Source organism: Macrobrachium nipponense, chromosome 5 (genome assembly GCF_015104395.2).
Source record: "Macrobrachium nipponense isolate FS-2020 chromosome 5, ASM1510439v2, whole genome shotgun sequence".
Classification (NCBI taxonomy): domain Eukaryota; kingdom Metazoa; phylum Arthropoda; class Malacostraca; order Decapoda; family Palaemonidae; genus Macrobrachium; species Macrobrachium nipponense.
In genome coordinates, this window is record NC_061107.1 from 61,892,528 (window position 1) to 61,917,414 (window position 24,887).

Below are 24,887 nucleotides of genomic sequence, written 5' to 3' on the forward strand. Positions count from 1 at the left end.
ACAGTGGGCCCCCGTATTCGCGTTCTCCAGATTCGCGGACCCACTGATTCGTGGATTTCACTCTGGACCATATCTACCCATTCATTTGCGGGGATTCGCCCATTCGCTGGATTTTCCGACAAAAATAATCACTAATTAGTGTATTTTGATGTTTATTTTCATGACTAAATACATTTTTATGATACAAAAATTGATTTACTAATTTTCAAATATTAATTTTGATTAATACTGTATTAGTAAGTTTAATAAGTTTAAATGATATCACATAATAAAAATAATAATTCTCTCTCTCTCTCTCTCTCTCTCTCTCTCTCTCTCTCTCTCTCTCTCTCTCTCTCTCTCTCTCTCTCTCTCTACTACAAAGATGTATGTTTTTTGTATGATAAATAAATGATTTACTATTTTCAAATATCAATATTAATTTATATAGCAATAATATCAATTCATTAAAGAAAATACCATGGTGAATTAGTAAACTTTGAGTTTATAAATTTAAAAAATTATGGAAGAATGAAGAAAATCCAAGTCTTCTTTCTCTAACTCCAGGTACTAAAACTGTCAGATATATCATGTTATGTGACAGGAGGGGAATAAGCTGCTGTGTTGTTGCCATTAAGTGCTCATGAAATTTCCCCCTCTCTCTCTCTCTCTCTCTCTCTCTCTCTCTCTCTCTCTCTCTCTCTCTCTCTCTCAATTACTGACACTCGAGATTTTTTATAGTACTTGTACTATATGTTTATGTATTTTAAAGAAATACAATACTAATCTATCCATGTCACTTTTAATTAAGGTTAACTCTCTCTCTCTCTCTCTCTCTTGCCACACAAGATAATAATGTCATAGTGGTAACTCCTTCCCTCTCTTTCGCTGGAAGTGTTATAAGTATTTTTTGAGAGAACAGAGAGATAAACTCTCTCTCTCTCTCTCTCTCTCTCTCTCTCTCTCTCTCTCTCTCTCTCTCTCTCTCTCTTTTACCGAGATGAAAGAATTTTTATGGTACTAGTATGTAAAATGTTTATTGATAATTTCAGTTAATATTAATAATAATAATAATAATAATAATAATAATAATAAAAAACTGAAATTACAAAATGCATAATGGTAGTATTTTAAAGAGATGAAAATGACCTTTCCATTTCACTTGTAAGGATAACTCCTCTTTCTTACTGAGATGAGAGAAGTTTTATGTTAAATGCATGTGTTTATTATATTTTCAAATAATAATAATAATAATAGTAGTAGTAGTAGTAGTAATAATACGATAACTAATTTCAAATCAAAATTCTTCCCTTCGTCTTTTTCTGTATCAATTTCCCTACCTTCTCATAACTCCAGTGACGTTCGGAGCTGGGAAAGTAACAATGCCATACAATGGTCAACGAATTTAATGGTTTTTATGTAATCTCTCCTCTCTCTCTGAGATGAGATCATTTTCATGGACATGTATGTAATATGTTTATCATTAATATTTTCCAATAATAATACTATAACTGTAATTACAAAATTCATATGTGAGTATTTTAAATACAAAAATCATTCCATTTCACTCTTTTAAATACTGTAAGGACAACTCTCTCTCTCTCTCTCTCTCTCTCTCTCTCTCTCTCTCTCTCTCTCTCTCTCTCTCTCTCTCTCTCTCTCTCTCTCCACAAGACACGTGTCATAGTGGTAACTGTCTCTCTTGGCTGCAAGTGTTATAAGTACGTATGTAAGTATATACCTTTAATGGTAGTAATGTTTATGATTACTTTGAAATTATATTAATACAGTCTCTAAGATTAATACAGTAATATGATAATAATTCAAGGTAAATTTGATGCAGGATGTTACATAAGGTATACATTTGGTGTTTCTATTTCTTCCTTCTTTTATCTCTCTCGCTCTCAGCAAAAAAATTGATACACAGACAAACATAATTGTTCAGTCCTCTCTTTCTCTCTTCTCTGGAGAAATATATGTATTTATGAGAGAGGAAAAAAAGTGTTGCCTACAGACGTTCATTTCAATATATTGAGATCCTAAGGAGTTATTCTCTCTCTCTCTCTCTCTCTCTCTCTCTCTCTCTCTCTCTCTCTCCTCTCTCTCTGCTATTGGCTGTTTATATATTTCTAATGGTAAAATGTTTAAGATGACTTTAAAATAATATTAATAATATCAATTCAATGGTATATTTAATGTAGGATAATACTTTAAGTAGATTAAAGTAGACATTTGGTATTTGAACTTTCAAGATAGGCATATATAGGTATTTTTAGAGGGGAGTTCTAACTATTCGCGGGTTTTGAGTTATTTGCGTGGGTCTCTGGTACACATCGCCCGCGAATACGGAGGAAACACTGTGTGTGTGTGTGTGTATATATATATATATATATATATATATATATATGTGTGATATAGTATATATATGTATGTATATATATATATATATATATATATATATATATATATATATATATATATATATGTATATATATGTATGCTTAAAAAATCACAGTAGATGCACGTGATTGCGCTTATATATGTATGTATGTATGTATGTGTGTATATATATATATATATAATATATATATATTTATAATATATATATAATATATATATATATATATATATATATATATATATATATATATATATATATATATATATATATATATATATACATACATATATATACATATATATACATATATATATACATACAGTAGTGCCTCAGGACACAAAATTAATCCATTCCGAAGCGGCCTTCGTAACCTGATTTATCTGCCTTGGATAGTTACGCATGTACGTAGCCTCACTCGAAAGGTAAGCTTCCACATTTTACGTTACAGTAATAATATTTCTTGTACACTAATATACACTTTATTTACAGGTTTTGCATTTTTATTCTTAATTTAGGTATTGAATGGTCCAAATTGTTGTAGTATTTCATTGTTTATAGGCCAATTTAGCTTTATTATGAAATTTACAGGGGTGTTTTTGGAGAGCTTGGAACGGATTAGCCATTTTACATGTAAAATGTGGTCCAAGATACGAAAACCTCATGATACGAAAGGCGCCTCGGAACGGATTAATTTCGTATCTCGAGGTACTACTGGTATGTATGTATGTATGTAATATATATATATATATAAATATATCTATATATATTAATATAACCTAACTAGATCTATATATATATTGTGTGTGTGTGTTTATATATATATAAGTGCATATATATATATATATGTTTGTATAATATATATGTATATGTATATATATATTATATACATATACTAATATTATATATATCTATATATATATATATATATATATATATATATATATATATATATATATATATATGTCTATATTATATACATATATCTATAATATATATGTGTGTGTGTGTATGTATATATATATAATATATATATATAATATATTATATTATACATACCCTACATACATACATACATACATACATACATACATCATACATACTACATCCATACATACATACACATACATACATAACATACATATATATATATTGGTATATATATATATATAAAGCTGGTGTGTGTTCTAATAATGCATTGGAAAGGAATATCATTGAATCTAGATATAAAAGAAAGTTACAACAATAATATGAACATCAGTCAAGGAATGTATAAACTTGATCCTTTAATATCAAAAGAAATTTGTAAACTGTTTAAATTTTAAGGTTGGCTGTAGAGATATATGAAAAATAGGATTATTATATTTGTAAACACAGTAAAGGGGGCAGTAGTGGTAATGAGATGTTCAACCCCGCCTCCCTGACACCTGTCAGGTGTGGACTTGTACCCTAAGCGGTAGTATCCCTAGAGAATTTATTGTAAATTTTAGCCTAATGATTTTTGAAAGCCACTCCTACCTTGACACCTGCGCGTGGGTGGATCTGCAGTCTCAAACTGTTGTGTGTATGTTCATCAGTACTGTCTTTGTAGTATATATACTCGTGAATTCTAATACTATGTATCAGTCCTTTGTCAATGGCTTGAAAAATAAAGCCGAAACCGGTCAGGACCTACACCCTGTCTCTTATTTTTCACCTGTGGATATGTGATATATATATATATATATATAGTATATATATATATATATATATAATATATATATATATATATTATATATGTATATATGTATAATAGTATATATGTATATATGTATATATGTATATAGGTAATATATATATATATATATATATATATATATAATATATATATATATATATATATATATATATATATATAGGTATAGGTATATATAATATATATATATATATATATATATATATATATATATATTATATATATATATATATATATATATATATATAATACTATATATATATATAGATATATATATATATATATATATATATATATATATATATATATATATATATATATATATATATACACGTAGTACCTCAAGATACGAAATTAAAATCCGTTCCGAGGCGGCCTTCGTATAATGAGTTTTTCGTATCTTGGAACACATTTTACATGGTAAAATGGCTAATCCGTTCCAAGCCCTCCAAAAACACCCCAGTAAATTTCATAATAAAGCTAAATTGACCTATAAACAATGAAATACTACAACAATTTGGACCATTCAATACCTAAATTAAGAATAAAAATCCAAACCTGTAAATAAAGTGTATATTAGTGCACAAGAAATATTATTACTGTAACGTAAAATGTCGAAGCTTACCTTTCGAGTGAGGCTATCTCCAAAAGTGGCGGCAGAGGAGGAGGAGGAGGACAAATGGCAGATACGTACACTTAACTTTACGAAACACATAAAAAAATGTAAAAATCAAAAACTAAACACTTTACAAAACACATTAACAAAGCTGTAACACTTAACTTTACAAAAAACTAAATAAAATTTATTTTGTCTTTTTTTTGATTTTTACATTTCGTTTTAATTTTTTATAGTTTACGTAATTTCAATTTCTTCACCACCGAATGGATGCCAGTCCGTTTACGGAATTTTTCGAACCACCCATGAGAAGCCTTGAACTCTGGGGTTGCCGTTGATGTCCCCTCTCCTCCGTCGTCTTTGGCTTGGGCAATCAAATCGACGAAAATAGCGCTGGCCTTCTGGCAGATTGCCGTCTCGGTTATCGTATCGCCATCGATTTCTTTGTCCTCGATCCATACAAGAAGCAGCCTTTCCATTTCATTATGCACATGGCTCCCTTGTTTGCAAAATAGTCATGCCCTTGGAAGGTGTAGCTGCTTTGATGGATTCCTTCTGTTTAAGGATGGTGCCTATCGTCGACGGATTTCGGCCGTATTCCTTAGCGATCACACTCAACCGCAAGCCAGCTTCATACTTTTTTATTATCTCCATTTTTTTCTCCATAGAAAGCATTCTCTTCTTTCTGTGAACTTCAGCAACTTTCTTTGGACCCATGACTCTATGTACTGTACGTAATTAAGTTACATTCTCATAACACGATAAAGTAGCACAACACGATAATATGTACGTACTGCAATGAAATCACTAACGAATTTACGTTACTAAACGAAATCGTTGGAGCGAACGAATGCCGATTGCGTACGGTAAAGTTTTGGGTGCGAAGTGGCCGAGGTAAAGCACGACAACACGTAGTACGTATGTATAGAAGATGCATGATGGGAGGGATGCTGTCCAATTAGAGAGAAGGATTCATGGCTTGGCTAGCATCAGGAACCAATGGGAGAGCAGGAGGATGGTGGCGAGTCTACTATAACTAAGATGGCGGCGTGCGGCGCGAGTTTCAAAATTGTTTATGGGGGCGAATCTCGGACTTTCAGAAACCTTTCGTATCTTCTGAAAACTTTTCGTATGTAGAGCAGTAAAAATTTTTCGTCTTTGCTTTCATAACTTGGATTTTTCGTAAGTTGAGCCTTTCGTATCTCGAGGTACTACTGTATACATATATATATATATATATACTAATATATATATATATATATATATATATATATATATATATATATATATATATATATATATACACACACACACCCTGTATACTAGCGTACCATGCGACTTTTGAAGCCCTAATTTTGTAGCTGATTTTAAGAGGGTCGCATCTTACATGAGGTATAAAATTCGAGGATCTAATAGTCATATATTAGTATTTTATGATAAAATACAAACAATGGATAAGCATCTTTTCCATGGATCTTTTAAAGTTATGTTTTACTTCACAGCATCCAATAATATTATATGTATTTTCATATTACTAATTGTTTGTATTATACAATACAAACATAGTATTCATGTTTTGGTTTGAAAATCAGCTGAGGGTGATTGCAAGTAAGTTTGTATTTGCTGTGTTGAACTCAAATCAGAGTGACTTTCTTGCTTTTAGTAGAACAAATGAATATCAAGATACTGTATTTATACGAGACTTGTTATTTTACATTATACAAAGTGTTTTTAAATGGAAATGTCACTTAAAAATGTATCTTTTGTGAATGAAATTTAGTTACTTTGTCGTTAGTAGATGGCACTGAAAGCATGTTTATTGCCTAAACAAAAATCAACAGATTCCGTTCGATATTTTCTCTTTATCTCATCAGAATACTAAGAGCTTTACGTATTTATCTTTTATTGGAGTGAAAACAGTAAAATGTGTTCTTTTCATGCCCAATAGTTTTGATTAAAAAACATTTCTCATTTTGTTTACGGTCGAGTTTGAAGGTACTACACCGAAGTTTGAGTGTTTCATCAATATAATACTATTATCACGCATTGGCAACAAAGATATAACTCCAGTAAATTTATGCCATCAAACACAACCGTAAATAAAACTGAGAGAAAATTATTTTAATCAAAACTTAAGGTCTTGAAAGAACACATTTTACTGTTGTTTTCACGCCGATAAATGATAAGTAACGTAACGGTAAAGGTTTGTACTACGACGAAAATAAGTGAAAATAGCGAACGGAATCACGTAATATTTTCACACAATAAACATGCCCACAACGCAATCTGTTAACGAAAAAAAATACTTTAGTTCGCAAGACGTACTTAATTCATATTTCGACTTAAACACACGTAGTAAAATGACAAATTACCTTGTCTTATATAAGTAAAGTATCTAGATATTTTATGCGAACTAGAATAATGGCAATTCGCTCCAAATTGAGTTACATACGGAGAAATAAACTCGTATTTGCCATCAGCTGATTTCTAATCCAAAACAATGACTGCTTTGTCAGTACATTATGATATAATAATAATATGAGAATAAAATATTATTGGATACTGTAATGTATAACTTTTTAAAAGAATCACAGAAAAGATGCATATTCATTGTTTTTATTTTGTAAATATACTAGCCATCAGCAGCCTGACATCGCTCAATTAGGTATGCTGATGGCGGTCCGAATCTGATTCCCGTTTCGTGTCAATTTTTTTTCTACTGATATGTCATAGTCAGAATGCATTGAACCTCCAAAATTGGCTTATATTAATATATTACTAAATTATATCGTATATGTAGTACACAGTATACTGAAGTCTAGCCTACTGTATTCGTATATATACGATATATTTTGTACCAAGATATCATCATCGTATGCGCGAGGATAACTTGTTAAATGTTATTCAATTTCTCTGTACTGAATGTCATAAGCCAATGCACATTGAACATTGAGAATTAGCTGTAATTAATAATTACTATGCCATGTATGTATAAAGTATGCTGCATAGTGTAGGCTAGGCTACCCTATATGTAAAGATGGTACTGATTACCCTAGTGTAGGCTAGGATAGTATAATATTCTTACGAAAAATTAACACGGGCCGACTTACTACCTAATCGATTTGTGACTGGTTGGTCATAACCAATTGCGGTAGTAAGTCGACTACTACCTGTAATGTAAAGATATATCAGTCAAATTCTCCATAACGTCGTTTGTAAAATATATCAGTCACTCTCTCATTAACGTCATTTGTAACATAACTATGGTAATTTTTTACTATCATACAATGGTTGAAATGGAAGCAAAAAGGCTGTTGATATCGGATTGGTTGTTCACAGCAAATCAGCTGTTTGTGACTGTATGCGTTTTCCAAACAAACATGGAATAGATAAAGAGAAGGAAAAGAGGTTAGCTCATTGTTATTTGGCCTCGAAATTTAACTCGCATGATGCATGAAATACGTGATAAAATAATTTTGTAAGGGTGAAAATTGGGGGGTCGCATGATATGCGAGAACGTGGGTTACGCGAGTATATACGGTATATATATATTTATATATACAGGCAGTCCCTGGGTTACGATGTGGGTTCCGTTCTTGAGACGCGTCGTAAGCCAAAAATCGTCGTAAGCCAGAACATTGTAAAAACCGCAAGAAAACCTTACTTTTAATGCTTTGGGTGCATTGAAAACTATGTAAACTACATTCTTATTGCATTTTCCATAAAAAAACCTTCAAATATTGATTATTTTCCATTTTTGGTGTCATATTTCATCTGCCAGATGAGCGTTGTAGGCGTCGTAACCCTGGAAATAATGTCTGATGAATATATATATATATATATATATATATATATATATATATATATATATATATATATATATATATATATATATATATAATGTGTGTGTAGAATCTAATGGTCATTTTTTTTTACCAGATACATATGCAATTGTAATAGCCACCATGCCCTCTTAACTTCTTGAATTCTTTGCTCTTTTTTGGATACATTTGTCACTACAAAGCCTGAAGTTCCAAGTTCATAGAAATTTGTAGTAGGAATTGTGATGTCTGGTCCTGGAAAACTAACTCAGGTCCAGTAATCACAAGGAGGTCACGTTGCCAACCTGACCACACTCTCATACATACATATACCTGTCATTTTCAGGTATACTTATTTAAACAGGAATATAGACCCATCCTCACCATCATAGCCAAGTGGGCAATCATTTTCATCGCTTTTTAGACTGAAATATAAATGTAGAATCTACTGGTCACTTTTTTTTTTTTACCAGATACATATGCAATTGTAATAGCCACAAGGCCCTCTTAACTTCTTGAATTCTTTGCTCTTTTTTGGGCATGCTTGACACTACAAAGACTGAAGATCCAAATTCAAAGAAATTTGAAGAAGAAATTGTGATGTCTGGTCCTGGGAAATGAATTCAGGTCCAATAATCAGGTAACAATGGATAAAGGAGGGACTGCCATAAGTAAATTAATACTTACAATAAGTGATAATTACAAAATACTTCTTAGGATAAGCTACTAAGTACTATACTTGGAACAGCAATGCTCTATATGCCTTGAAATATATGTTGTACAAACTTTGACTTCACTATTGCAAGGGCAGACCTTTTAGCTGTCCATTAGGATAAGATGCACTGATTCAACCCAAATCATTTTCTTAACTGGATGAGGTTAACAATTTCATACATCTTTCTGATATACATATCCTGTATTTTGTAGTTAGGGTGAGGCATTCATTTTTTTCTTCAATTAGAATACTAAAATGATTTACATAAAATTCACTTCTACTAGGGTGCAACTACTAGAAGTGTAAATTAACTTATCTTACATACTCTGCATTTCCACGTACAAAACGACCTTTAGATAAGATGAGGTAAAAAAATCATGGCAAATTTTCATTAATTTATCTCATATCTGTCGATAACTTCTAAATTACAAAACCAAATTTTTCAGTGAAAAGTGATTTGCAAAAATTAAACAGCACAACTATATTTATAATAATGACGACTTAAATAAAGGTGGTTTTGCTTGTTGTATCCAATTACAGTATCACTATCATAATATTGCTACTGTATTACAGAATAGTATAAGCATTGTCATGTACATCATTTGCATTTGATATTGTTTACATTCTCAAAATCTAGGCTGATTTGAGTATTATCGATATCTTCACTGCCATTATTTGGTAGAAGAGATATAATTCGAAGATACTTTTTACTGCAAGTTAACAAAGATTGGTGAAAATGTGCACACACTAATTCACTGTACAAGCATTAGTTGTGATTTCTCCAGTTCTGAACATCACTTCTGCCCCGCCGTTATTAGTTTTATTCAGCCTCTGCTATAACCTGCAGCTTTAATTTACTACTATTCTTTCTTGAGATCTCCACTGCATGAGGGATGATCAAAAATGCATTTTATTTTTACTTATGGAAGCCATCATTGAGTATTGGCAGGGTTTAACAACTTAACAATCTTAATGGAGCTCTTAATAAACGCTTTATAGTTACGGTAAAGATGTCAACAATCAGCTGTTTCTCAATTTGGTTTATGTCAATACATGTTAACAATAATTGCTTCATCCAGGATTCTAAATACAATTATTTTTTAGAGGAGGATGGAGGAGTATCATTAGTATTACAGTCAATGAGAGAGAGAGAGAGAGAGAGAGAGAGAGAGAGAGAGAGAGAGAGAGAGAGAGAGAGAGAGAGCGAGAAGAGAGAGAGAGAGAGAGAGAGAGAGAGAGAGAGAGAGAGAGAGAGGACTATTGGCTTAGTTAGGTTGTTATACTAATAAAACTTTTTTTACTGTAATAATATTGCATGTATTATCGTGTTACAATATATGAACAGAGCAATGATGTGACATTTGCATTCTGGAACTTAATTAAATAATACATTCCTTTGGTAAATTATCAAAGCTGTGAGAATGATGCCGACTCTACATCATGTTTTTCATACATACATCCCCTAAAAGGGAAATCATTGTTTTGTTTACGTTTCATCGCCATTCTCAAACAACCGCTAATAACAATACAGTAATGAACGATAATTACCATATACATTATCGTTCGTATGACTGAATTGTTCTAAACAGTTACAAACAGCTTTGTGTGCTGCCTCACTTTATGTTCTCTGTGTTTTTGTTATAAAAGCACAGGAGAATGTGAAAATAGAAAGTGTCATAAAATCATAAAAAAAAAATGCCATAGATGGTATCGAAGATGATTTGCATGATATCGATAACGAAGCCGAAGGCGACTGGCCAGAACCAGACTGGAATTATGGTGGTGGTACATGTGATCAATCTTGTGATATGTATGAGAAACTTTTAATGAAATATTAATATAGTGTTAACCTATATGTTATTACTACCATAATTACACCACCATTGAAATTTAAAAAAGGTTACCAAAAGATAAAGGTTGCTGTGAGGGCAACCATAACTCGATGTTTACATTTTCTCAGCTGGGATCATAAAGGTAAAAGTTAGTTTCACTGATTTAGAATTATTCCTGAAATAGGCTATTTGTTATGAAGATAGTTTGACAATAATATATAAGGTAAAAATGGTTTTGTTACCTTTATTATAATTTTATTTCATAAAGTGAATCTTCATGCATATTGGTGGTTAGGCTATAGCACCGAGGCCGAGGCTAGCCTACAGACACACATCTTAGAATTCAAGGTTTGATTTTTAGGGGTGAACTTCAGGATTTAAAGGTAGTCATATAGACGGAAATATACACTAACTTTAAAATGCTAACACACATCTTAGAATTCAAGGTTTGATTTTTAGGGGTGAATTCTAGGATTTAAAAGGTAGTCTTATACATGGATATATATATACGGTAACTTTAAAATGCTAACACAAGTATACTTAGGTTTCTCCGGTTGAAAAAAGAAACCAAACTATCTGAGCATTGCTAAACTTTCATACAATATAACTAATAAGTTTGGTACCTCCTCCATGCCTACTGTTCCTAGATCAATGGATACTTATTGTCTCAATTACATAATTTGGCTTGTGTAACTTGAAATAGTTTTGATGAGTAAATGCCATTTCTATACCATTGAAGTCCCACCCACATTTATTTAACTGCCCATATTACAGCCATGTATTTAACCTTTCACAAACAAAACAAGGCATGTAAACATTCTCTAAGAAAAACAAAAATAATACCATGAGAGAGAAAACTAAGTTATCTAGGGAAACAAAATTATTCTATGGTAATAAAAAAAAAACAATAAACAAGTATGTATACAGACAATATTAGAAAAAATTAATCTTTTCTAATTAATTTTTATACCTAATTTTGTGTTTGTTGGTTCTAACTTTTTCTACTGGGTATAAACAACTCAGTAATTATTAATCCCTGTCTTACAGCAAGACAAACATCAGAAGTTGTTAGTCCAACCCAATTAAACAAAAATAATTAGGTACAATACATTTAAACTTCCTTACCTAACTGGTCCCCACTGCGCTCTTCTAGTAGCAGGAGACATAGATGAATATCCATCACTACTAGATTGCTGACCCCACATGCGGCGTACAGGACTCCCCTGCAACAGGATAAAACTGTTTAGAAATATGTATAGCAAACTAAAGAAACGACACTCAGTCACAGCTAAGAGCAAAAGGTTATGATAGAGGGAGAAATTGGTATCAAGGTTCTGCTCCTTTTGGGTAGAAAATACAGTGACTACTTTTACAAATATAAAATTGCTTTTAAAATACAAATATAAAATTGCTAAGTATATACAGTGGACAATGGACAATAGTATTTAACCTAAATTTCTGCAGTATGTTATATTTACAATATTATGAAATTCTTACCTGGTCATGGAGGTAGAATTGACCATGAGGTGGTTGTTGCATAGCTGGGTTGGACTGAGGAGCAATGCCATTTTGCATCAAGCTCTGAATCTGTTGCTGTTGATGTGATAGTCGCTGGATGTCACCCTGAATCTCCGTGAGGGAATCTGTCATTCTGTAATGTGGTGGGTAAGAATCTAGGCCCATGGAAACCCGGCGCGGGGGTGTTGGTGGTAATGCTGAGGGATCATACGGAACCCGCCAGTTGCCAGGCTCCAAGTAAAGGCTCATCCGTCGCAGGTCCACCCATGGATCTCGCAAGCCTCGTTCCCGAGGGTCTCGGGACAAAGAGGCTTGCCGCCGTAACTGTACTGCAGGTGAGTACTCGATGGAAGAGCGCCGAGACCCTTCCAAATCACTCTCCCCACTGTAAGAACACCACCACATGCACCACACACCACAACAAACGATCCAGTCTCACTCAACATAATGCAAGGAGACATGGCTCACTACTACAATGTTGTAAATGTACTTTACTGCTGCATTCATATTAAGATGTAGATGCAGCAAGTAGTTCTGATTTAACATTGTAAAAAAGCAACAATACAAAACAAAACTCATTAAAAATGCTTTGAACATGAACATGCAATAAAAAAACATGAAAATTAGAAATAGATAAAAAAGTAATAATACTTAATGAGGATAAGGAATATAAGGAATATTTTCTGGAAACAAAAAGTTCAAAAACTAAATTTCCAAGAATGTTAGTAGGCATCATACACAATACAATGAAGCTAAGCAATTATCAGTACCACACATTCATAATAAGATTGGCATGCAACTCAAGTTTTTCAAAAAAGCAACATAAATAAAACCCTTAGGTTACAGAATCAAATCATTTTCCTGAAAAATTCTGAGTGAATGCTAACAACAAATTAGAAAATTAGTGATTAAAGATACAACTGAAGTTACTAGAAACAACTTTAAGAGACAATAAATAATGATTTGTGGCAAAGAAAAAAATAGGTAAATTCTATATACTACTATATACTGTATATATAATGACCTAAGCCCATCATTATGAAATGTTGTATAATTATCGGTTTCTAGCCCATCATTATGAAAGTTTTATTATTATCAGTTTCTAAGAGTTCTACTAGTTATACTGGCTTTTTACATGTACGTAATATGCTAGCCAATCACAATTAAGTGATTTTGGAGTTCTGGACCTCTAAACATAAAAATTATTCGAGTCATTATTACTGTATGCATTGTTATTAGCTTTTATATTACACATGTAGTAGATTGGGGCATTATACTACCATGTTGGTGTAAATGATTTCATTTGGTTTTAGATGGTTGGAGAATGTGAAGTATAAGCATTTTAGTTATGCTGACCTCTTGCTTACTTGGGGTGAGTCAGTCTGCCTCAGAGATTTGTTATAAAACCTGTGCAGTAGTGCCTACCCACCTATAGTAAATATTGTAAAGTTCTTGTAAATACATGTAAAATTGGCTTGTTCAATTGAACCCGAGGGTCAAATCAAGTTACGGTGCCAGGTAAGTAGTCATTGAGAGCAATGAAAGAAATGTGCTGAATGGCACTGCAGTTATAAAGTCGAAGTGAAAACAGTCAACAATGAAGACTATGAAGGTGGCCAAGAAAACAGTCATATAGCTCATGGAGAGCATATGTATTCATTCGAGGATAGAATATACCAATTTTGTAGAAGGCCAAGGGTACTGGAGCCCTGACAGTCGATTTACAAAGCTCACATTCATCTTCCACCAGCCCATCACAGTTGGTGACAAACCTCCCTTGCCATCTGGAACAGGTTCATAAATTTGAGGATGATTACTGAGAACCAGGGTAATTGAAGTGGAAGAGGCAAAACCAGACTGGCAAGATTACTTATCTATCCTCTTTGTACATAAACTATTGATTTCAGTCATTTCTGAAATAAAATCAGAAAGGTGCCATACATGTTAAGAATTTATAAGAATTATGTTGAGAAAATTTCACCCAAGTGTAGAACAGAAAGCAGCTAGTTCATAAGGAACCCCCTGAAGAAACTGTTGGTGTGTTTCCATATTGCATATATGAGGAAGTTAACAGTTTTGACTATGAAGATGGCTGACTCACAGAAGACAATGTATACTATAAAACTGTTACCAACACATTATGCTGTCTTATTTGATGGCCTTTGGACATTACAGGAACTATTCATACACATTCAAAGGCTAATTGACAGAATTGGTAAGGAGAGAGGAAGAGCTAGCTTACCATGCAAGCTCAGCTTCTGGAGAGAGAGAGAGAGAGAGAGAGAGAGAGAGAGAGAGAAAGGGGGGATGTGCCCCCATGAAAAGGCAAGGAAAAATAGAAGAGAAAAAACCTCTACCTAAGGTTGGCAGTCACTACTAAGGATGAGCTTGGCTCAGGCTGAGGGCAACCTCATCCCTGGGGTCCAGAGGAGACCTCAGGAATCACCACTAGCAGTGTGTGTGAAGCACGAGGGGGTTTGAGGTAAGGTGGCACAGACCAACCTTCCCTCCCCACACTAATGACATAAAAGGGTCTAAGTCCTGTTGGTAATAGGGCAAGCATCTCCCTTTACGAAAGTGGAACCATTTCCAAGGGAGCAAGAAGTAAAGGAAAATCTAACCCTCACCAACCGTGGGGGACATGTAGTGGCAATGAGGCAAAGAGCAATAAAGGTGAGATGAAAACAAGAGCACAAGGCTTTTTATAATAGACTCTAGGAATCGTATGGATGCACTCCATCTAGGGCACTTATTTATAATAAAGGATTAGTTTATCCAGACCTCTTTGCCATTCTTGATATATTATAGGTTTAACAGATTTTATCCAGTCCAATACCCACGTGCTGGAATCCAACATATTTTTATTAATAGTCCCCGATTGAATAAGTGAATGGATTTTCATTTGGATTTCTTGTACAAAATGATTTGAAGATTTGTATTTGTTTATAGCATCAATAGCACTTTATGAATCACTGAAAATTATGGTGGAAATTGCTCTCTTCTCAGATTTTATGTCTAGTGCTATTCGTATGGCCAAGAGTTCTGCAGTATATACTCATGATATTTGGGGAAGGCTTATTTTGATTTTAATTTTCTTTGGAGAAATCCAAAGCTCCTACCCCAGTGTTGTTTTTTTATCCATCTGTATAAATCATAAGTAGATCTCCTTTTCATATGATGTGTTCCAACACGTAGCAATGTATCTGTTTGTCATATTTCTTTTTAGAAGATATGACAGTGAAGTACATTCATTTCAAAGTCCAGGGTGGTGAGAGTTGTATTGTTGGATGGAAAATTGGTGTAATATTATGTTAATACATTAAATATTTGGTTCTTTCTAGAAAAGAGCAGGCACTAAGGTTTTGAAATCTCTGATTATAATTCAGCAAGCAGGTAGCACTGGGAGGTGTTCCTGCTTAAAGGGAAAGGCCCCTACACTGAATTTGTGGTGATGTTTTAGGGGTAATACATGTATACCTGCTTCTGCTGACAGGAAGTTTATTGGGGATGATCAAAATGCTCCTGTACACAATCAAATTCCTTTATGATGTAATGCAACTAGCATTTTAATGTTGTTTCTGAGGTGAATGAATATATTGGGCAACAATAATCTATCATAGATAATATAGTTACTTTGTAAACATTAGCATGGTGTTACATCCAGTTCCCAAACTTGGAATGTGATAATTTTTCAATATGGAAAGGGCTTTTATGCCTTTTGCTTTAATATATCTAAGGTGTGCTTTCCAGTTCAGCTGTTTAACGAACACCATTCCTAGGTATTTAATATTTGTGCAAAATCTCATATATTATAAAGATATTAGGTACTTAATTGTCTGGAGTTTTAACTATCTTTTGTTTTTATAAAAGATAATTGCATTTATTTTATTTATTGAAAATTGGAATCCTACTGAATTTAGCCAGTTAGTAATAGTATTTGTGATGGCCGTATTGAGGATTTTTTGGGTATGTTTTAGTGTGCTATTTGTACAGCATATGGTAAAGTCATCAACATACAAGCTATTTTTAATTCCTTTGGATAAATCTATTCTGATATCATTAATTGCTAAAGCAAACAGAGTACAGTTCAGGACACTGCCTTGAGGGATTCCTTCTTCTAATTTATAAATATTTGAATACAAATTTTCTATTTGAATTGGAAACACAATGTGGAAAAAAAAATTTTTTTTTAAACTTGGTAAATGACCTCTTGTTCCCTTAGAGTGAAGTTTTTGCATAATATTCTCTCTCCAAGTTGTACCATATGCTTTTTCTAAATAAACAAAATATGGCGACTTAATTTTTTCTGATCAAATCCCTTTTTGATATGATGATCTAGACAGGTTAGTGGATCAACGGTTGATCGACCAGCTATTGATCCTAATTGTAATGGTGTTAAAACTGAATTTTTTGTTGGATGTTTGTGGCATTAGATCGTGTGTTGTAGGCACATACATAATCGATTGTAGTCTCGTAGGATTCATTGTAATTCTCCTAGTTGGGTTAAACAACCATTTATATTCCATTATTGGGTGGAGTTGGTATTAATTCTGTAAATTTATTGTTGATTTTACTTGTCTCGAATTGTATATGTATTTGAATTGATTTGTGGATTTTTAATTGTGTTTGTGTTGAATATTAGATTCAGCAGGTGTTTGTTTTTCAGAATCTAATATTAATTTGTCAATTCTTGATTTTTTAAAATTTCCTTTTTGTATTTTGTGGATTCTGAACATAATTCTCATGCTTGTGATTCAAAGGGAATTTTTGTAATTTAAGAAAATTGTCTATAGAATTTTGTATTGTGGCTTCTGTCATGGTGGGTGGTTAGTTCCAAACACATACAGGCAGTCCCCGGTTATTGGCAGATATGGTTAATGGCGGTCCAGCTTAATGGAGTTTGTTTAGCGGCATAAAATTGGCAATTTATGGCATCATAACGCGCCAAGCTGCCACAAAATGCCAATAATAGAGATATGGTGGCATAGCATACCTAAAGGAGGTGTCAATAACCAGTTATAGGCACCATTAATCGGATATTAGTGCCATAAATCACCAACGGTTGATGGCTGTTTTTGCTTATCATTACACTGCCGAAAATGGAACCTCCCTGATAACCGGGGACTGCCTGTGTGTGTGTATATGTACTATGTATCAGCCAAGGGTCCAAGTACTTGGTCAAAAAGTACTTGTACTTGAACAATTAAGAACTTAAGTAATTTTTTAAGAACATTACATATTTGGTAGGCTGTATTGCAATACAATAGTATAACAAAAACTGCACTATTAGTGACAATAATTAGACTATAATAAGTGGAGTTTTTGTTATAATGAATTATGTATATCAATAATAGATATACTACATCAAGTTTATAAAAATCATGTAACATTTACTGTTGTGTATCAACAGAATATCAGTCAATTTTTGTGCAATCAATTCATGAATGAACCTACGACAACCTGTTCTCTTCCTGTCTGTATCTCCAGGGACCATGATCAGTTCTGTACTGTAAAGTGTTTAGTCTTTCAGTAGCCATCATTCATATGAATAGCAGTGCTAGTGTCATTCATTATGGCATCACCTAAGGACTCAGGCATATGGAGCCACTTCAAGTTGCCAGAGGATACCTCTAGAACATTCAAGGCAATCTGCAAGGAGTGTGCTTGTGGTATATCATGCTCCAGAAAGGTTACATCCAATCTTCACAAATATATGAAGGTAAGTTAAGCTTCTTAAGAGCCAAGTTTCTTCAAGTTTTTGCGTGGTTGTGGGGCATAGCAAAGTTATCACAATTTTTTTTTTACAGGGATTGTTGTAGGCCCATAGTTACTATTAGCCCTTAAAGGTCGAAGCGGTATTTTAAAAATCGTCTCCTGTATGCCGGCGGCGTTCGCGAGTGAGCGCCGAAGTGGAAAAAATGTTTTCTTTTTTAAATCACAGCACAATTCATTTTTATGATTAAGAGTTCATTTTTGGCTCCTTTTTTTGTCACTGCCTGAAGTTTAGTATGCAACCATCAGAAATGAAAAAAAATATCATTATCATATATAAATGTTGGGATATATGACAGCGTGAAAAAAATTTCATATATAATTGTATACAAATCACGCTGTGAGCAAAACGGATAAAGCTAACAAGTTAATTTTTTCGTTGTATTGTACACTAAATTGCGATCATTTTGGTATATAACACATTGTAATATGATCAAGGCAACACAGAAAATATTATCACAAAAAGATGCATGAATTCGTAACGCGCGGACGTAAAAAAAAAAAAAAAAAAAAAAAAAAAAAAAAGCCGTTTTCTAAAATTCACCATAAATCGAAATATTGTGCTAGAGACTTCCAATTTGTTGCAAAATGAAGCTAACTGATTGAATATTACTAGACTGTAAGTGTTGTAGCTTACAATTACAGTTTTCGACCATTTCGGTCAAGTTAAATTTGACCGAAGGACGAATTTTGTCTATTTACGTTATTTATATGAAAATATTTCAAAACTGATAAAAGCTACAACCATAGGTTGTTTCTTGTTGTATTCTACATTAAATTGCGCACATTTTCATATATAAAACTTTATGTAAGCTAATTTAAAATGGTGCAAACATTACAATAGGACAAAAAAATTTAAGATTTTTTCGGAAGAGTTACCGCGCAGACGTAAGGAAAAAGTTTATTTCATAAATTTGCCATAAATCAAAATATTGTGCTAGACTTCCAATTTGTTGCAAAATAAAAGTAAATGATTGAATATTACTAGAATGTAATAGTTTTAGCTTACAATTGCGTTTTTCGACCATTTCAGTAGAGTCAAAGTTGACCAAAGGTTGATGTTTTGGCACTTATCGTTATTTATATGAAAATATTTCAAAACTGATAAAAGCTAAAACCATGGGTTGTTTTTAGTTGTATTCTACATGAAATTGCACATTTTCATATATAAAACTTTATGTAACTGCTAATCTAAAATGGTGCAAACATTACAACAATCGGATGAAAAAATTTCTGATTTTTTCGGAAGAGTTACAGAGCAGACGTAAGGAAAGTTTTTTTTTTCATAAATTCACCATAAATCGAAATATTGTGCTAGAGACTTCCAATTTATTGCAAAATGAAGGTAAATGATTGAATATTACTAGAATGTAAGAGTTTTAGCTTACAATTGCGTTTTTTTACCATTTCGGTCGAGTCAAAGTTGACCAAAGGTTGATATTTTGGCAATTATCATTATTTAAATGAAAATATTTCAAAACTGATAAAAGCTACAACTATGGGTTGTTTTTAATTGTATTCTACATGAAATTGCGCACATTTCCATATATAAAACTATGTAACGGCTAATTTAAAATGGTGCAAACATTACGACAATCGGACAAAAACATTTATGATTTTTTCGGAAGAGTTACCGTGCAGACGTAAGGAAAAAGTTTTTTTTAATAAATTCACCATAAATCAAAATATTGTGCTAAGGACTTCCAATTCATTGCAAAAGGAAGGTAAATTATTGAATATTACTAGAATACAAGTGTTTTAGCTTACAATTGCATTTTTCGACCATTTCGGTAGTCAAAGTTGACCGAAGGTTGAAATTTTGGCACTTATCGTTATTTATATGAAAATATTTCAAAACTGATAAAAGCTACAACCATGAGTTGTTTTTATTTCTATTCTACATGAAATTGCGCACATTTTCATATATAATACTCCATGTAACTGCTAATATAAAATGGTGCAAAAATTATGTCAGTGACAAAATAATTTCTGAGATGTGTCGCTGATACTTTTTAGTGCGAGAAGAAAGAAACTCGCGCTTGCGCGCCCGGGTAACGATTGTAAACAAAACAATGCCTTGATCCATGAGCTCCCAGCATCCCCCAAGGCGTGTGATTCAAAGGTTTTTGTCTAGTAGGCCTATAACTATTTTTCTGCGAATTTAAAAAAAAACTTTTTTATATCAACGTACCATACGTCCAATCGGCGTTAAAGGGTTAACAATGAGGCAACAAAATATTAAACAAAACATGATGAAAATATAAAAATATATTTCACAAAAATTATTCGGTTAAAAGTATATTATAAATATAAACCTAAATAGCAATCATCTATATGAATCCCTAGGCCCATGGACCTCTCAAGGGCTGTTACTGTCCTCGACAGTTACAGAGGGCAATATTTGTTACTCATTTCTTTTTGTAATAAAATTCCAAGTTAAAAGGATTACATAAAATACACGGACAGAGAAGTAAAAGAATCAACTTGTTCGCTTACTATTATTATAACTTCAGCTCTGCGAAGCATTATTTCATATGGAAATAAACATTGTTATCTCTAATAGTATAGTCAGCAAACTATCAGTGAAGCAATTACCCAACTGATAGTCTATGACCTCGAACAGTTACTCAAAACAAAAATGTTTTGTGTCAAGCTGATGAGAGAGAGAGAGAGGAGAGAGAGAGAGAGAGAGAGAGAGAACAAAAATGTTTTTGTGTTCAGACTGTGAGAGAGATAGAGAGAGAGTAGAGAGAAACAAAAATGTTTTGTGTCAAGGCTGATGAGAGAGTAGAGAGAGAGAGAGAGAGAGAGAGAGAGAGAGAGAGAGAGAGAGAGAGATGCAAATGTAACACAAGTAATTGCTTCAAGATATGGAAACAGATGAGAGAAAGGAATGAGAATGTTATTGAGAACTGATTTACATAAGCTTTCAATTTAATGCTGTTTTCCCATAAAATTAATTTGAAAGTGCTATTCATCACTTTTTTTTTTTTAATTACCATGCACTTCTATGGTCATTAAAAATGTTATAATCTATGGCAACTCACATTTTTATTGTGCTTTTCATCAAAAAATCTTTAAATATTGTTTAATGTATATACTCTTGTAAGATTTGATATTCAAAGACCAATTTTATGGCCTAAAATTTTGGGACTGAACATTACATGTGGCATAGGCTAGTTTTAGAAATGTGCAAGAGTTTGGCACTAGGCTAAGCCTAAGCTTTGCATTTCCTGACAACAGACAATATAAATGTTGTTTTACTTACTTGAGAAACTTTTACGATTGTTAAGTTGTTTCTATATTGAAAAAGTGCAAACTTTAGGAACTAGGCCAAGCCTACCACATTCTTTGGATTTCCTGACAACGAAGTCAACAAAGCAGCATTTGTTTCCACAGAAGTCAACAAACTTTTATTTTTGTATAATAACCATGACAATAAATATAAATGTTGTTTTACTCATCTGAGAATCTATTATTATTATGTTGTTTTTAATTTACGGCTGTTCTATGCTATACCAAGTGCAGCCTACCTTCATTTCCAAACCTTAAACAAAAGTACCCACTGGCTGCTGCCGTTTGTATTTTGTCAACTGATAACTTCCTCATTCACGATTCACAAAGAATCGTATGTTTTTATTCTATTGGTAAAAGGATGCTGTAAATTGGAAAACTTAGTCATGCAATACATTTCATGAAAAAAAATCTGAATTAAATATCATAAATTATAAAATTAATCAAGACTGCTATCATCAAAGCCAGCAAATATTTTCTAGAATTCTTATTCTGTTATAATGTCATTATATGTTTCATTATAGCTGTTGGTATCTCCATTAAGTAACGATAGAATAAAGAATAGAAATGAATGGTAATTTTACTGTTTGGTAGTTCCAGTAGTTAAAGAGAGAATGAAAATTTATGAATGTAAACAAAAGGTTGGAATTTTTTTTTTTATTATATTTAATGGTTAATTAATAATTATTTGAAATGAGTACATACTGATCATTTATACACTTGATTGGCATATTCCAAGCTCTTAGCTTCTTAGGTTTAGATCTCAGAATCATAGACTAGGCTAGAGTAGCAACTGCTAACATAGGCTAGGCTTTTTGCCAGAATCAAAATAAAACATTATAAGGGACATATGCTAAAGTCCTAATATATGCAGTAAAAATGGGGTTAAACATTACATGCAGTTGAATACTACTCCAGTATGTACAGTGTTTTGCCTTTCTGGAGTCATATTTCTTCCGTCGGATCAAAGTCTTAGCCCTAGAACATGTGTTGTAAGTCTGGAAATAATTTCTGATGAATATAATTGAAAAGCATTGCAAACTTGGAACGTTGTAAGCCCCAGCCGTCATAAGCCACGGACTGCTTGTACATGTAAATCTCACATTTTTCTGTAACACTAAAATGTCACAAGATAAAAGAGATATTAAATACTCAATCCTCTTCCTGATTTATGGCCTACCCTCTATATGCTAAAAGTAGATATCCATATACGTATACAGTGGGCCCCCCCTTATTCGCGTTCTCCGGATTCGCAGACTCACACATTTGCGGATTTCTTTCAGGAACGTTTCCCCGCGTTATTCGCGGAAAATTCGCACATTCGCGGTGTTTTTCTATGAGAAATATCCACAAATTCCTGGTTTTTTTTATCAATTTCATCATAAAATGCACTTTTTGTGATAAAACTATTAAAAAAAACCGAGTATGAAAATTTTTTGTGGTTTCTCTCGAGTTTTAACTAACAAAATAGGCTGTTTTTAGCATTTTTGTACGGGTTCCAAACTTTCACGGGTTCTAACTACTCACGTGTGTGTGTGTGTGTGTGTGTGTGTGTGTGTCTGGTACGCATCCCCCGCGAATACGGGGGACCACTGAATTGTTTGTTTTCCCTTTATTCCTGCAGAAACACAATGCTTCCTATGAGAGGAAAGTCTGCACTAGTGGTAACACCACTAAGACTCTTGGGACAAACCAGTCAACCATTGAAGATTTCATTACAGTGACAGACCCAAAGAAATATGGGTCACATGATGCTCGACAAAAGCAACAGGATGATGTACTAGTGCTCTTTGTGGCGTGCAATCTTGTGCCATTTTCTGTTGTTGAAAGCCCTTACTTCAATGGCTTACTTAATTCAGCTGACCCTCGTTATCAGATGCCTACATGCAAGCACTTAAGTCAATAAATTTCTACAGGACAAATTCTCACAGGTGAAGGAAAATGTTAAAAAAACTCTAGAGAGGGCAAAACCCGTATGCCTCACACTTGATATCTGGTCTAGCCGTCAGATGAAATCAAAATCAACAATAGTAACAGATGTTTTAGAAGAAGAAAATTAGAATCAGGTTGTGATACTTGTTGGAATTCACAGTTAAAGGTGATCAGATCTATTCTGAAATTACCAGAAGAAAAGCTGAACAGTTTGGATGGTGCATCTAAGCTTGGTGCTTATGACTAAAACATTCTTAATGACATACTAGAAATTTTTTTGCCATTTGAGGAGGCCACCAACTGTGCTCAAAGGCAGAATTTGTTTCCTCTTTCCAAGTCATTCCATGTGTGCGAGGGCTCAATTTTCACTTAGAGATAATGCAATGTAAGTATAACAATGGTTTGGTATTTGGATTGAAGATCTCATTACAGAAACACCCCCAGATATATGAAGAATGGAAAATATATCAAATGGCAACCATTCTTGATCCAAGATTTAAATTAGATTGGTGTTCTAAAGACGAGAAAAGGTGAATCTTAAATCTTCTATGATAACTGCAGACCAGTTTGTTTGTCCAAAGATACTACTGCTCATGCAAGCATGGATCCTACCACAGACCATACAGAAGATACAACAGGACTTAGTTCAACTGAACCAAAAAGGAAGACACTTTAGTTTTATGGGTAACCCAGTTCAACAATCAACAGATTCAGGAGTCTAATATTTAATTTCAAAAAAACCTGAGTCAGCCATGCATTTCAATCAAGAGAAAATTGCTAGCATACTGGAAAGACCACAGAGAAACTTTTCCAATTCTTGCTAAGATGGCAATAAAGTACCTATCAGTCCCTGCTGCTTCTGCCCCAATAGAAAGGATTTTCATTATTGCAGGAAAAGTTTTTTACCCAGATAGATGTCATCTTAATGACAAGAATTTTAAGTCTGTGATGTTTGTAAAATGCAATGATAAATCCTGCAAGTAGATAATAGAGAAATGGTACTAATCATATGAAAGAGAGAAATATAATTTGGTTTAGAACTTTTCTGAAAAGTATAATTTTGTTTTAAGTATTTATTGTAATATCATTGATTGCTAAAGCAATTAGAGTACAGTTTAAGACACTGCCTTGGGGGATTCCTTCTTCCAATTCCTATACATTTGAATAGCAATTTTCTATTTGAATTTGGAAAGTTCTATCTGATACAAAATTGTTAATAAAAATTGGTAAATGGCCTCTTATACCTTGAGAGTGAAGTTTTTGCATGATATTGTG

At 33.0% G+C, this 24,887-nt stretch overlaps 1 protein-coding gene across 18 annotated transcripts in view; it reads right to left on the reverse strand.

The window, feature by feature from the left end:
- The window catches only part of LOC135215372 (uncharacterized), a 331,802-nt gene that overhangs the window by 137,887 nt on the left and 169,028 nt on the right, over positions 1 to 24,887 (reverse strand). For 16 of the 18 annotated variants that reach the window (XM_064249949.1, XM_064249937.1, XM_064249943.1 and 13 more), the window contains 2 exons: positions 12,594 to 12,999; positions 12,222 to 12,319 (listed from right to left, as the gene is read on the reverse strand). In XM_064249949.1, the coding sequence (XP_064106019.1) occupies positions 12,222 to 12,319; positions 12,594 to 12,999 (504 nt within the window). The remainder of the gene's footprint in view (positions 1 to 12,221; positions 12,320 to 12,593; positions 13,000 to 24,887) is intronic. The other 2 variants (XM_064249946.1, XM_064249942.1) reach the window with 1 other exon arrangement.